At 37.2% G+C, this 14,278-nt stretch overlaps 1 protein-coding gene across 11 annotated transcripts in view; it reads left to right on the top strand.

The window, feature by feature from the left end:
* The window catches only part of LOC128873897 (glutamate-gated chloride channel), a 50,967-nt gene that overhangs the window by 31,504 nt on the left and 5,185 nt on the right, over positions 1 to 14,278 (top strand). For 8 of the 11 annotated variants that reach the window (XM_054117891.1, XM_054117886.1, XM_054117887.1 and 5 more), the window contains 7 exons: positions 9,641 to 9,710; positions 10,091 to 10,244; positions 10,363 to 10,445; positions 10,573 to 10,707; positions 10,782 to 10,934; positions 11,451 to 11,731; positions 12,094 to 12,126. In XM_054117891.1, the coding sequence (XP_053973866.1) occupies positions 9,641 to 9,710; positions 10,091 to 10,244; positions 10,363 to 10,445; positions 10,573 to 10,707; positions 10,782 to 10,934; positions 11,451 to 11,731; positions 12,094 to 12,126 (909 nt within the window). The remainder of the gene's footprint in view (positions 1 to 9,640; positions 9,711 to 10,090; positions 10,245 to 10,362; positions 10,446 to 10,572; positions 10,708 to 10,781; positions 10,935 to 11,450; positions 11,732 to 12,093; positions 12,127 to 14,278) is intronic. The other 3 variants (XM_054117890.1, XM_054117889.1, XM_054117888.1) reach the window with 1 other exon arrangement.

Raw genomic sequence — 14,278 nt, 5'->3', positions numbered from 1 at the left:
TCAGCTATCTCCTCTTTCTGGTTCTTGCACTAATTCTGGGACACCCTCTATATCAGTGATCCCGAAGTCCTTGCGCTCTCCATGTGCGTAGATAACGTATCCTGTCAATATTCTACATATTTCAGATGACAGAAAATGATTGTTATTGAAACATATCACAGATCATGCATATTCGTTTTTTTTCTATAACTGCATGCTACATATGTATGTATATCCCAGTCACTCAGCCCTGTCCTTTCATCAATCCCTTTATACATTCTCACCATCCGTTTTTTCTTTAACCCTTCCCCACCCCCACCCCCAACCCCCCCCCTCTCTCTCTCTCTCTCTTTTGCGCCATTCTATCTGTCTATCTCTGTATCGCTGTCGTCCATTTATCATTGGATAGCATCCAGTCGTGGGGAGTATCAAATTTCATTCAACCATCAGCCAAATCGTGTAGGCCTCATCTGGTAAAGGATCATGGCTGGTCTACGCGATGCGTGACCGTATCGTGGGAATTGTTTACGGAACAACAAGCAAAGGGTCGGTGTTTCTTGCGAATCTCGTTTGGGATGAGCAAACAGGTTCGTTCGAATATTCGATTGTCAATCGTAGGTGCATCGTCTTTAAATTAACAGTAGGCTTACGGAGCACGGTCATTTTGACCAATTTCAAATTTTACAAGATTTTACAGAAATCGTTAACGTCATCCGTCAGCCATTTATGCCGACTTTTATCCATATAAAGAGAGAAGCGCGTACCAAATTTGTTCTCGTTCAAGCCTTCTAATTAATTTTAGTGAATCGACCTGATTTTATTAAAGCATTAGCTCGGTAACAGAAATCTGATACGAAATCTCCGTAAACCTAGTGTTAATCGAATCGTAGATGCTTGCTTGGGGTTTACGACGAAATAATGCTAAGCATGACTAAGAAATGCGGAACAGAACCGAGTACGGATCGTTGTCAGACTGTATTTGCACACAGGGCCGTCTTGACAGGGTCACTTGTTAAATTTGTCTCGTTCAGATATCGCAGGCGAAGAAAAAGACCGAAGGGCCGCCATCGATAATTTTGTCGAACGAACGTAGACGTAGTGCGAGAAAGTGGTAACAAATTGCAGTGACCGATACTGCCACAAATGTGTTTAACGTTGCCCGCGCGTTAAGACGGCACTGTATTTGCATATTCGTTATTCGTACGAACGTGATACGAATAACTGGAAAACGTGAACGAACCGTTTACTCAACCTAGTAGAAATTGCGTATCGATCACACCATCGATATCGTTCATTGGCAGAGGGATTGCTCTTCGAGCTACTTTAGGAAGTGAAATTGTTGTCCGTGAGGCGACAACCTACTCTTGTTACGTGTTCAGCGCGATTGTAAAACTTGCAAACGTCTTGAATAGTAATTAGTAATTACGCGATCGTCGGGGTACTTTCCGACATCAATATAACACGCGGTACCTGGCCAAGCAATGTTACGGATCAAGACTCCTTTCGATGACAAGATACGACAACTTTCGAGATGTCATTTATAATATATTAAAGAATCGTTTGCGATATTTTGGAAATTTCACGGTTAGTTTGTCATCGTGAATTACCAAAGACAGTCTGGCGATACGTGGATAATTATTTATGGCGAAGGAAACTCTAAAAGGAAAATCACTGCAAATATGCTTAGCTCGTTGCTAGAAGCTTGGCCGTAATTATGTATAGAAAAAAATCACTTTTTCCATGCAGGAACATTTCGTATGGTTTTCCTCGACGTTTAAAAGGACAACATGGTATGTACCATTCATTTCAGTGAAACGATATTCTTTCTTTACTTTCAGTCTTTGTTCCACGTTCTATTTCTTTCATTTTAATACTTACCACACACACACACAAACACACACACGCACATGCACATGCACACTTACACTTTACTTACAGGATACACACTTTACTTAAATGAATACGAAATATCGCGCAGATCATCCGATCCATGATGTCAAAATCGAATAATAACCAAACTAACTGCCTCAAGAGGGAATTAAACTTTGTCTTGGTAGTAGTCTTTGCAAACTTTACTTATTATTTAAGGATTTCATGATTTTTACAGGAACATGTACCGGGATTTCGGAAACGTTACAACTAGCTTTTACAGGCGTCAAACAACTCCAACCCCATTATGAGTCCAAGTATTAAGTGTTTCTTGGAATACGTTTTTTACAGAGAAGAAGTTAAACAAAAATTAAGAAAATTGTTGACCGTAAAATAAATCACGAGAAACACCTAATGTTTAAGCTTTTAATGTGGTTTTCCCCCTTAATGTCTCGGTGTTCGCGTCATGAATCATTGGTCGGCTCAATCTCATAGTCCACTTGCCATCGATTAAAAACTGAAGGAAAAACGTGTTACGAATAGAACTGGAATAGTAATGTAGTGTCCGTCCCTCCCATACCCAACAATAAGGAGTCAAATAAGTACACGAAACGAAGTAGGGTATGGGATTGATCGCGTAGGTAAAGCGGTCGACTGTGGATCCGAGGATCGTGGCTTCGAATCCCCGTGCCTTATTTTTCGTTTAGACTCCTACATATGGGGGCTCGTCCGGGGTGGGGGGTTACAGCGGCAGAGGACCGGCCAGTCACGATGAACAACAATGCCACGCGAAGAACGGTGGAGCGGGCAACAATGAGGCGTTGAGAGAGAACACCGTTCCAGAAAGAGAGAGGGGAGTACACTCGCGAAAGAGAGCGCACTGCTGTTGAGACGCAAAACCCGAGAGAGAAAGAGAGAGGGGAGTACACTCGCGAAAGAGGGCGCGGCGCGCACTGTTGTCGAGACGCGAAACCCGAGAAAACGGACATTCGAGGGCGAATGATAATTCCATGAGAATCTTGATAATGGAAAGAGAAACCTCGTTAAATGCTCGACAGTCGCTAAACAATGAATAAGCTTGAAGGTGATAGTGGGGATGGACTGTGTAGAGCTACTACTTGTCGAATTTAATGCATTATTGGACATTACTATGATTTAATTTAAATGTCACAATTTATTAATTGTCTAAGGTATATAGAAAGATAATGCCACGCTCTATGTTCAGCCATTGTGTTGATTGTGGGAGCAACGATGCAAGCACGACTGAACTTGACCACTGTTTGATATAACTCGACATGCAGGGAATCCCATTTCAAGCTGTGGTGGGGGCCTACCTATCCATTCACTATCACCTATCATCGAGAACAACGTGTCCAAGCTGTAATAGTTTCAAGAGAGGAGTCAAATTCTTCCAAAATTAATTCGAAATTTCAAATTTGTAGTATCCGCGCCTCCCATACCCAACAATAAGGAGTCAAATAAGAACACGAAACGTAGGCTACGGGATTGGTCGCGTAGGTAAAGCGATCGACTGTGGATTCGAGGATCGTGGCTTCGAATCCCCGTGCCTTATTTTTCGTTTAGATTCCTACATATGGGGGCTCGTCCGGGATGGGGGGTTACAGCGGCAGAGGACCGGCCAGTGACGATGAACAACAATGTCGGTGGGGAGCGGGCAGCAGTGAGGCGTCGAGAGAGAAAGAGAGAGGGGAGCACACTTCGGGGAAGGGGCAACTTGAGGTGCGGTCGGAGTGGGACTTCGGCGAAAGAGGGTGCGGCGCGCTATTGTTGAGACGCAAAACCCGAGAAAACAGACATCGAGGGCGAATGAATGTCAATTCAGGAAGGCCGAGTGTAGTGTCCGCGCCTCCCATACCCAACTATAAGGAGTCAAATAAGTACACGAAACATAGGGTACGGGATTGTTCGCGTAGGTAAAGCGGTCGACTGTGGATCCGAGGATCGTGGCTTCGAATCCCCGTGCCTTATTTTTCGTTTAGACTCCTACGGTAGTTCATGAGGTTATTCGGGTGTTTCATTATTTCTAATGATTTTCTTTGTTTTCTAAGTAAGTGTCCCTCTGTTTTGGCTATTACATTTTTTCTATGAAACAATATTTTATGGTTCGTGATTGTTATCCTGCTATGCCTAGACTGTGGATCTTTATGCAAAGTAAGATCTTTGCGAAGGTACCTGTAAAAATTCAACCTAAATAGAAATGTATTTTACTCTGAAAATATTATAACATGAACTTCACTTTCAATATTTTTTTTATATTGTCGCATATTGTGTACATTTCGTAGTTTCTTGCATATTAATATTTTCTATAAATGCATGAGAATCCGCAGTCTAGATACGACTGGTCGTGGGTAGCCCAACTGGGCGATCTCTCGTTTACAAAGAAAGTTCTTTCGGCGTCCGCTTCAAATTTTGAACGTGTGGAGAACATCGAAAAACATTTGACATGTATCTTTTTTATATTGTCCCGTTTTCATATCTAGAAGATGAAACCACCCATCAAAGTTCATAAGAAGAGGTAGGTATAAATATACCTACATTTTGCCTTTTAAAACGATTCTTTATGAAACTCGGTATACAGAGATGTTGGAGGGCGTTGATTCTAAATTTGAACTAAAAATTACTAAATTCAACATGCCGGATCCTATGTGACCGAACAAAGTGTGAAGAGTGAGTCGATTTAAATGATTGCGAATCTGAATTGAAAATCAGGAATTAAAAACGGCGGATTTAATACAGGGTTTTCAAATGGTGTTTCGATGACCAATTATCCATGACATGAGCATGGGTACTTTAACAGTCTGAAATTACGCGGCACGCAACAATATCGGTGCACCGTTTGACCTCTGAAAAAGCTAACTGCAATTGCAATTCGTCGAAACACTTTTCCCAAAGGTCAATTACGGTATTAACTTTGATCATTTGCCTAGCCATGTTTTTACCCATCTTTTAAAATTTTAACGAATTATTTATCTCATTCGTCTAGGCTCTAGAATCTAGGAGCTGTTTTGGATAACACAAATATAAAAAAGTATATCAAGCATAAACTGCGATCATTAACTTATTGTTAGCTCTACTTACGATCAAGTATCAAGTAAAATATATTATTATTTATATCATTATTTTTCATTATTGTAGGCGACCGAAAATATACAATCGAAAGAATTCTAAATAAAGCTTGCAAATACTATTACCAAAGTGAAATACTACCAGTATTGACTATAAAACATTAGATACACTAGCGGCTACTAAGGAGCTATGCTAGTTTAGCGGGCGAAAACTGAGGCAATCTTTGGAATTTTGTTGTATGAATAACTATGCTACCGATTGTTTTAAAACGCTGTGTATCTATTAATTAATGTTAAAACAATTTTCAATATCCGATCGAAGTAAAGTTATAATATTTCACAATCACTATGAATATTAATGCTTGAACCAAGCGGCAATTGCTAAAAAACTTTTATAATTATTAATAATTAAATTTCAAGATAAGATAATTATAAAACTCGAACATTTAAATTGACTTGATAAAATCTCTTATGTTCTAAAATGCGATCTTTACCGAAGGCTGATTATTAGCTGTCGTGTACCACTTGAGTGTAATGTATTCATGAAAGTGAAAGCGAACGAGCCGAACGAAGCGACAAGGTATCGCTTTGTGTTAAGTCGATCAGGGATTTTAAACGATCAAGTATCATCCATGAATTACATTACAAGGCGCTATGTCATCATTTGTTTACATTTTATACATAGTGCGCGCTATATGCATTCTAGAGAAAAGGTGAAATAAATAGAAAGACCGAAACAAGTTTACCATAAAAATAGTAACAATAATAATAAAAATAATGGTGCTTTAAGCCTTTTTCACATATTTTTATTCGGTAACAAATTCAGCGGTTAGATCTTTGAAATTAAAGAACGTCTGCATACCACATTATAAAATGATGAGGTTTCGAAAAATGTCTAATGGTTAACGACGATTAAATCTGAACGAATTAACGTGTTCGATAAATCGAGTATTATCTTCTTCCATGGACAATTGCGAATGAAAAATACCGCATTAAGAAATAATACAATCCATTGGGAGAAGTTAAACAGGAGATCTATAAGTATGGCGGTATTTTGTATTTTTATTATCAAATTACAGTGTCTGATAGTACACCCTATAGAACCAACTACACGTTTCTTTCGTGAAATATTCTTCAGCGTTTTGGTGTATCGTTTTCTCGGTAGAATCTATTTCTTGCCGAAAATACATAGTTACAGTTTTCTAAGAGAATGTAAAGTGGACGAGGAACATTTTCGCCACGTTTCGCTCACTATATTTTGCGATTCAGTGTATCAAACCGAATTTGGAAACGAACAAACTCACGCAAACAGTGTACGATTTCGGCGTGAGATTAGCGAGCAAACAAATTTCGAGAAAGAGACAGAAATGAAAAGATCAGCTGAAGGTTTCAGAGAAGTGTCTCCATTCTTGCGACGTATTGCTCAATTTTCAGAAACTCTTGTGGACAATCGTAACTGTTTGCGACTAGGAACTGGCCTTTAATAACTAACCTGTTATTAAACAAACAAAACCGAAAGGATAGGCTAGGTTTCGACTATTCCGGTTGTCGAAGTTGTACCCTGCCAAGAATAAAGGATGGGTTATCAGAGATGACGATCGATAAAATATTTAAAACAGATACCAAACCAGATATGGAAGCACTTGCCTTAACCCTCACCCTCTCCCAAAATAAAAACAAAAACAGGATGCCGTCGATGTGGACAAATCCAACCAGGCTGGGAGAATAAAACTGTGAGCTAACGTGCATGCTAGTCGTTTACTGCTATGTACATACATATATCTGTGTACGTGTGTGCGCGCATGTGTGTGTGCGCGCATGTGTGTGCGCGAATGGGTGTGCGCGCGTGTATCTTACCACTACTTTTAAACTATTAGCTCTGCTAGTTCGAATCGTTTCTGTAGAGACGTAGCTAGCTTCGACGTTGCTTCTTGCATGAACTCTTTACATTGTCTTTCACAGTGTATACATAAATATATACCGTACAATTCGTTACTTACATTTCAGCCGTTCCTTGCAACATGACTTTTCATTTCAGCAAGATATCGACACCCGGCCTTCGTTCTTTAACGCTCCCTGGTCAAGAAACAAAAAACCAGGATAAATAACCGCGACCTTTCGCAGCAGCAAGTGTGCACTTCACTTGAACCACACTCCGAAACGGTTCCGCGGCTAATCTTTTTGCGACCAATCTCGTAGACTCTCGTAGAAGAGAGAAAGAATAGCTTCCTTAACGATTGGCCCTTTGTCTCGTTCTCGTTCGCGCATTCGAGGGTTCGAAGTTCGGCGACTCCAACAGTCGACAGAAGTTTGAAACTTTCCAGAAATCTAGTTCAAGTGACGATAATAACGTAACTATTTTTTCGTTTCGATTACGAGACGACCCGACGAGTAAAAACGACCCCCGAAACGAAATCCCGAGTTTCCATATTGTTGTGAATAATTTGAGACATCGTAATGGTTACCGCATCAGTCACCGCATATGATAACTGAAAAACTAATTGATTGATCTCCTTCAAACTTTATGTATATCTCCGTAATTTAAATGTCTGGAATATATAAAAAGATATCAGTGTTTAAAGAAGTTTAAAAAAAAAATTAAAAGAATTTTTCTCTATAAAAAAAAAAGTTACGAAAAACACTTATCATTCGGTTTTCTAACGTGGTTTAATTATCGAAGTTTATCTGGTAATAATACGCCAGTGGCAAATATGGATTTTAGAAATAACAATATGGTGTGCTTGGGTAATACTTGCGAAAACGAATCACAGCAAAGTGAAAGTAGCCGATTAATTTGTCTTATATTAATTGCATTCATATTTTTAAGTAGTCGTGGAGCGTTAAAGAACTGAACGAGGTATCTTATTACATTTAAAATGCTATTATTATCCGTTCAACGTAACGATGAAGATACAGAACAACGCGATTGCGGCAAATATAATGTATACAAATTACTATTTCTGCATACAGTGTATCCCAAGGACTGCGATCTTTTGAGTATCTTCGTTATTTCAAACAATCCGAGACAATGGTCGATACGACAGTTGAAAGGTCCACTTTTGCCACTTTTACTACTTTTTTTTTATACAAAATAAAAGGTAATTATAGAGAACAGGTACATCCTTTCGATGATTTTTAAATATGTTGTAGAAATCAACATTGTGAATAACTTTTTCCTATACATATAATCGTCGCTCGGCCTTGGTTTCCGAGATATTTGCAAAATATCATTGCTACTACTACAATGAATATTGCGTATAGCTACGCGTCTGTGGCAGCGTGTGTGTAAGCGTTCAGTCGTCGATTGTTTTGAAACCCGAGCCGACCAGCGAATGATAGCTAACGCATACAGACTCACAGTCGCGTATGTGTATTCCGGCCCAACAATCGACGACTGAACGCTTACAACACACACGCTGTCACAGACGCGTAGTTATACGCAATATTCATTGTTGTAGCAGCAATGGTATTTTGCAAATATCTCGGAAACTAAGGCCGAGCGACGGTTATATGTATAGGAAAAAGTTGTTCAAAATGTTGATTTCTACAACATATTTAAAAATCATCGAAATCGGTGAGGATGTACCTGTTCTCTATAATTACCAAATAAAAAGTTGATCATACTATTTAAAAAAAAACAATTCGACTCTACATCTCTTTTACACTTATACTTGTAGGAAAACCATTAATTTCAAATTATATGTTTGTTCAAACCATACAACTTTTGCACGACACATTTTCGCGTATTATTTGAAATAACTTGGCTATTCAGCTGTCGAATTCGTGGGATACAGTGTATAAATTATAATATTATTCGTTACTATTAAGTAGTGTAACTTTTGTGAAGTATATTATATCCCTCGTGTATTAAAACGTTTTAGAAGAAATTCAGAATAGTCATGAAAAAATATGTACAATTTATATATTTATATCGCTTCGAGTTTACATTCATAAATTTATCGAAAAGAAATTTACCGATGAAGACTTATGACAAGGTTAAAAGTGTTATAACGATTAGAAATAAACGGTCGGTGACTAGAAACACGAGTTGTCTTCTTTTTCAACCGTTTCTCAACCGATCAATGAAATATCTATGATATAACGATCCGCTGTTAAATTTTTTCATCTTTAACTTGAACGGATGATATAATAGGATATGTCAGAATTGAATAGGTAGGATAGCCGAGACATGATTACAGAATTGCTAAAAGGTTATAGGAGTATATTTCGTTCTTAGCTAACTTTTCTTTTCACCTTCACTTCACAAGTTTTATTTATTCACTTCCGTTATTTGGAAACAGAGCATTAAGAATGCGTAAACGATTTGTTTTGTAGCCCTGTTAATTTATGTCCTTAACGATTTACATAAATTAAGTTTATAATTAGAAGTGATCGTAGGAATTTTAAGTTGAACGCAAGATAAATCGTTTGATGAAAGTATCACGTTCAATTGTTTATTCATTATTTTTATTCAGAATATAGAACTATTACCATATCCCCGCTGATTCAACTTTCCAACGTTTCATTTAATATTCCTCCAATTGCCCATTTTTTTGCTATACTGACTCAGAAACGAACTCTTATATTCGGTTATTCTCATAGAGATTCCTAATAGTCGTTCCGAGTCTAATTAATTTGCTATTTACTTTATAATTATAAAAATTAATTTACTCGACTTAATTATTTCCGTTTCTTTTCATCTGCAGGAATATTCTGTACAATTAACATTCCGGGAACAATGGCTGGATGAACGATTACAGTTTGATGATCTTGATGGTAAATATAACTTTTAATATTTTTCCTACTGGTATTATGAATTTGTGAAATTTATAACATTGATCTTATTTATACTAACATTATAACGTTAAAATATGTTACAATACTGATTACAAAATAATTGTTAAACAAATCAATAATTGTTAATAAATCAAATCAACCGTTATAGTATTTAATCCGTACCCGTTTTTCACGGTTTATTTGGGCCATTTTATGCAGTGCCGTCTTAAAACACGAAATATTTATTATATCATCCGTCTTGATACTTGAGACTTGATATTTTGTTCCACTTAAAATAGAAGTTCACAACACGTATTACTGTCTTAAAATGCGCAATATGCTATGATATTTTATTATACGATTCGTGTGTAACGTTACAGGTCGTCTAAAATATTTAACGTTAACGGATGGGAGTCGTGTTTGGATGCCAGATTTGTTCTTTTCGAACGAGAAAGATGGACATTTTCACAATATTATTATGCCGAATGTATACATTCGTATTTTCCCCGATGGTTCCGTTCTATACAGTATACGGTAAACTATAAAACTTTTCAAAATAAGAATAGTATTCGCTCGATTTTAAATAAGAAATCGCAGATCAAGTCTAGTAAATTTGTGTTAAATATTATAATATTCATTCTTTCGTTTGTAGGATATCCCTCACGTTATCGTGCCCAATGAACTTGAAATTGTACCCTTTGGATCGACAAATTTGTTCATTGCGTATGGCAAGTTGTAAGTACCAAATGTATAATAATCATTTATAGACTTACTTATAAGGGAACAACGTTGTCTGTTGTTCTGACTTAAACGGATAAATGGATAAACTTAAATGGATAACTTCATGATATTATCTTTACAGATGGTTGGACAACCAACGATTTGGTTTTCGAGTGGAAAGAAGGTGATCCAGTCCAAGTTGTTAAAAACCTCCACCTACCTCGGTTCACATTGGAGAAATTTCTTACCGATTACTGTAATAGCAAAACAAATACTGGTCGGTAAATCGTTTAATTACCTATTTCTGCGTTTAATCAATCCTCTATAACGAACAAACCAATTCGGTTGCAGGAGAGTACAGCTGTCTGAAGGTGGACTTGCTCTTCAAGAGAGAATTCAGTTACTATCTTATTCAAATCTACATTCCCTGCTGCATGCTCGTCATTGTATCCTGGGTATCATTCTGGCTCGATCAGAGTGCTGTACCAGCCCGAGTATCGTTAGGTAACGTTCAAGTGATTATTCGAAAATCTCCATAGAGTCAGTGTAATTAACAAATTCAAAATAAAACTTCATCTATTTATTTCATTAGTAAATTTTAGGAGAAGAAATAATTAACCACGTGTCTTAATGTAATTCAGTGTGATTGACCAGGTATACAGGGTGTCCCAAAAGTGTTAGAGGTCCTTGAAAGGGGTGGTTCGGAGTGATTTGAAGCTTGAGGCTTCGTTAAGGAGATATTAACAGAAAACCCCGTCTAATCAGAGCACGACCGCCTAGCTCGTAGCTTACACTACTGCGGCCGCTCCACCGGCATACTCGCGTTTTGATTGGTTGGGGTTTTCTGTTAATATCTCCATAACGAAGCCTCGGACAACATTTTCGCTAAGGAAAAAGTTGTTTCAAATCGCCTCCCGAACCACCTCTTTCAAGGTGTTACAACATTTTTGGGACACCCTGTATACCTACATAGATGCATTCGATTGTAATAATGTAACACGAATGACTTTCTCAAAACAGGTGTGACAACACTGTTGACGATGGCCACGCAGACGTCAGGAATAAATGCCTCACTGCCACCAGTCTCTTATACAAAGGCTATTGATATTTGGACAGGCGTATGCTTGACTTTCGTATTCGGCGCTCTCCTCGAATTCGCCCTAGTAAATTATGCATCGCGGAGCGACATGCACAGTGATAATATAGAGAAAAAGTATCCACCGTCTGAAACGGAACAATCATCAACGATCGATCCATCATCCGATCAAGTCGAGCAAGATAACTCGTCGAATTTCGCTATGGTCAGTATCCCACGATATTATCGCAGCTTAATGTTCATTATCTTTTGGCAGCATTCATCTTTGGTCAGTGATAAAAGCAATGTTTATTCCGTTCGTTTAAATCGTATACGACGCTCAAACGGGAGAGTAAGAGAAAATCAAGTCTTTTTCAGTCTCGAGCTTGCTTTTCATTTATTTAGTAATTGTTCCAACGCCGTATAACGTATTCGCGAGCATTTCATCAACTACAGACGTTATACGCGAAGCACGTTACATATTTCGTCAAATAGTTAGCCAAAATGTATCATTGCAAAAATCTTGAATATGGCTATTATAACGTACATTCATTCTACTATTTTATTTTTATTATTGTAAACTGCTAGACCGGATATGATGGACCACTTCATTCTCTACAGGTAAATAATCCCCTTTAAAATCCAGTTACTTATATTTAATTTACGTATTCGGTAATATGAGTTTCAACATTCGATGACGATAAGAAACAAATTTATAGATTTATTACGTATATATATATATAGTTTAATGGGTAATGAAAGATTAACGCACACATCGATAGTATGTTATTATAACGAGTGCGTTCAATATTATTATTATGTAGCTACCAAGACTCAGTGGTGACTTCGTAGTTCTTTTTTATTAATATTTAAAGAAATAAACATCTGTAGGAACACAACAGTAGAAAGTTATGATTATAATCTTGAAGAGTTTCCTGCAAGAAATATAACCGAGTAGAATGTTTATTTCTTTGTAGCTGTCTATAACGAATACACATGGACTCATTAGAATTTCATGCGCTTAAAATGAGTTTCTGATGTTTTCATATACCTAACTTTATCAATTATCGTTGATCAAAGCTGGATGTGCGTGTAGTTAATATAGGCACTACCGACGTATCACATTGCATGATTTCTGTAAGTGTGAAGAAAGCAAATTCATACAAGACATTTTTTTCCATTCGATATTGCTCTTAGAATGTTATCCTAATGTTTACACATTTCCTCTGTAATAAAAGTCACAATATAAATCGCAATGCATTTATGTACGCGAAAGTTCAACAAAAAATCACCAAAAATATGCAATATATTTTAAGCAAAATTGCACCGCAATCAGCTTTACATATTAAATGTACTTTTTCACGATGTACGGTCAATTTTTGTATAGTATGAAAGCTTAATAAGTGTAGATCTTTTAAATCTCCTCGGTAATTAATTCTTAGACTCGTTTTAATTATTCAAACAATTAAGCAACCAAGTTCAGTCGAAGATTATCCAATAACGCCGCAACGAATAAAGCTCCATAACTTTTTTTACTAAAGTTGTTTCAAGCTTCAGGATTATGCATGTACATATTTTCAAACGATACAGTGACTCACAGATTATTTTGACTAAAAGTAATGCATCAAGTACATATGTAGAGTAAGGACGTTGTCTCAAGCGGTGTGTCTCTCGATTTTGCTTGTTTCTATTTCTTTCGTATCTAACTGAACTTGAGCAAGTGCTCGGCTTGCTCACTTTCTGTATGGCTGCCGGAATAGAACGTACTTACATTGTTTCCGTAGCCACGTTTCTCGTATATTTCATACACTGCGTATAGTATAATTTGTCGTATAAATAAATTCTGTTTTAATATTTTTCGAATGGTGTAGCTTGAAAGAATTATTAATGCTATGTGCTGAAATTTTTTAGAACTACTATAGTTTCTTTAGGTGCCAAATAAAACACTGATAATTCAATATTGGCGATCGGTAGCCAATGAACCGTGACATGAACACAGGTACCTTAAACTGAACCAAGACACGCGACATATACCAATGACCAAACCTGCTCAGACAGTATTTCCGTATAGATGGTATACACATTACCTGTATGCAATATTGCTCTCACCCCCTCCTCGCCAAACCGAATACATGAAACCCTCTCAGACAGTATTTCCACGTAGACAGTATACATGTGTACATTAACAGCATTCCATATTATCCGTCCCCTTCCCAAAACTAACCCAAGCCGGAATTAAAATATTTTAATTTCGCGCCGCCTCCGAAAAGGTTGCATTGTATTTAATATGCTGTATTTGATAATTTAATCGAATTCATCAAGAGCTGGTGAGTAATAATGCAGTTTCAATACAAATTACTTCATACTTTTCACTGCATTTTCTCATACTTTTAAGCAATTATATCTAGAGCTGGTGAGTATTCGTATAAGTTAGCTAGAAATTATTTCATACTTTCTAGTGCAATTTTAATATTTTTCGAAGTCGGTTATATTTTTTTCCAAAAATTAATTTACACGTATTTATTTTCGACATTGGAATTTTCGAGCGTGACCAAGGAGAGCGGTTCGCACCGCCGAATCTTACGTTACTTTAAAATGATAATAGCATTTTTTCTTTCTAAAAGTATAATAACGAGGCATGGGCGTATTTTGAAAAAAAATGAGGTCACATCATTTTGAAATGGCTGATTTTTGTTGTAGTGGTTAATAACATGTTAGTGAATAACAAAAAAATATTACCAGACGTTGTGCGCGGAACATAAAGGATGCCAGA

This window comes from Hylaeus volcanicus, chromosome 3 (assembly GCF_026283585.1).
Source record: "Hylaeus volcanicus isolate JK05 chromosome 3, UHH_iyHylVolc1.0_haploid, whole genome shotgun sequence".
NCBI lineage: Eukaryota > Metazoa > Arthropoda > Insecta > Hymenoptera > Colletidae > Hylaeus > Hylaeus volcanicus.
This window is presented reverse-complemented; position numbering and strand designations above follow the sequence as displayed.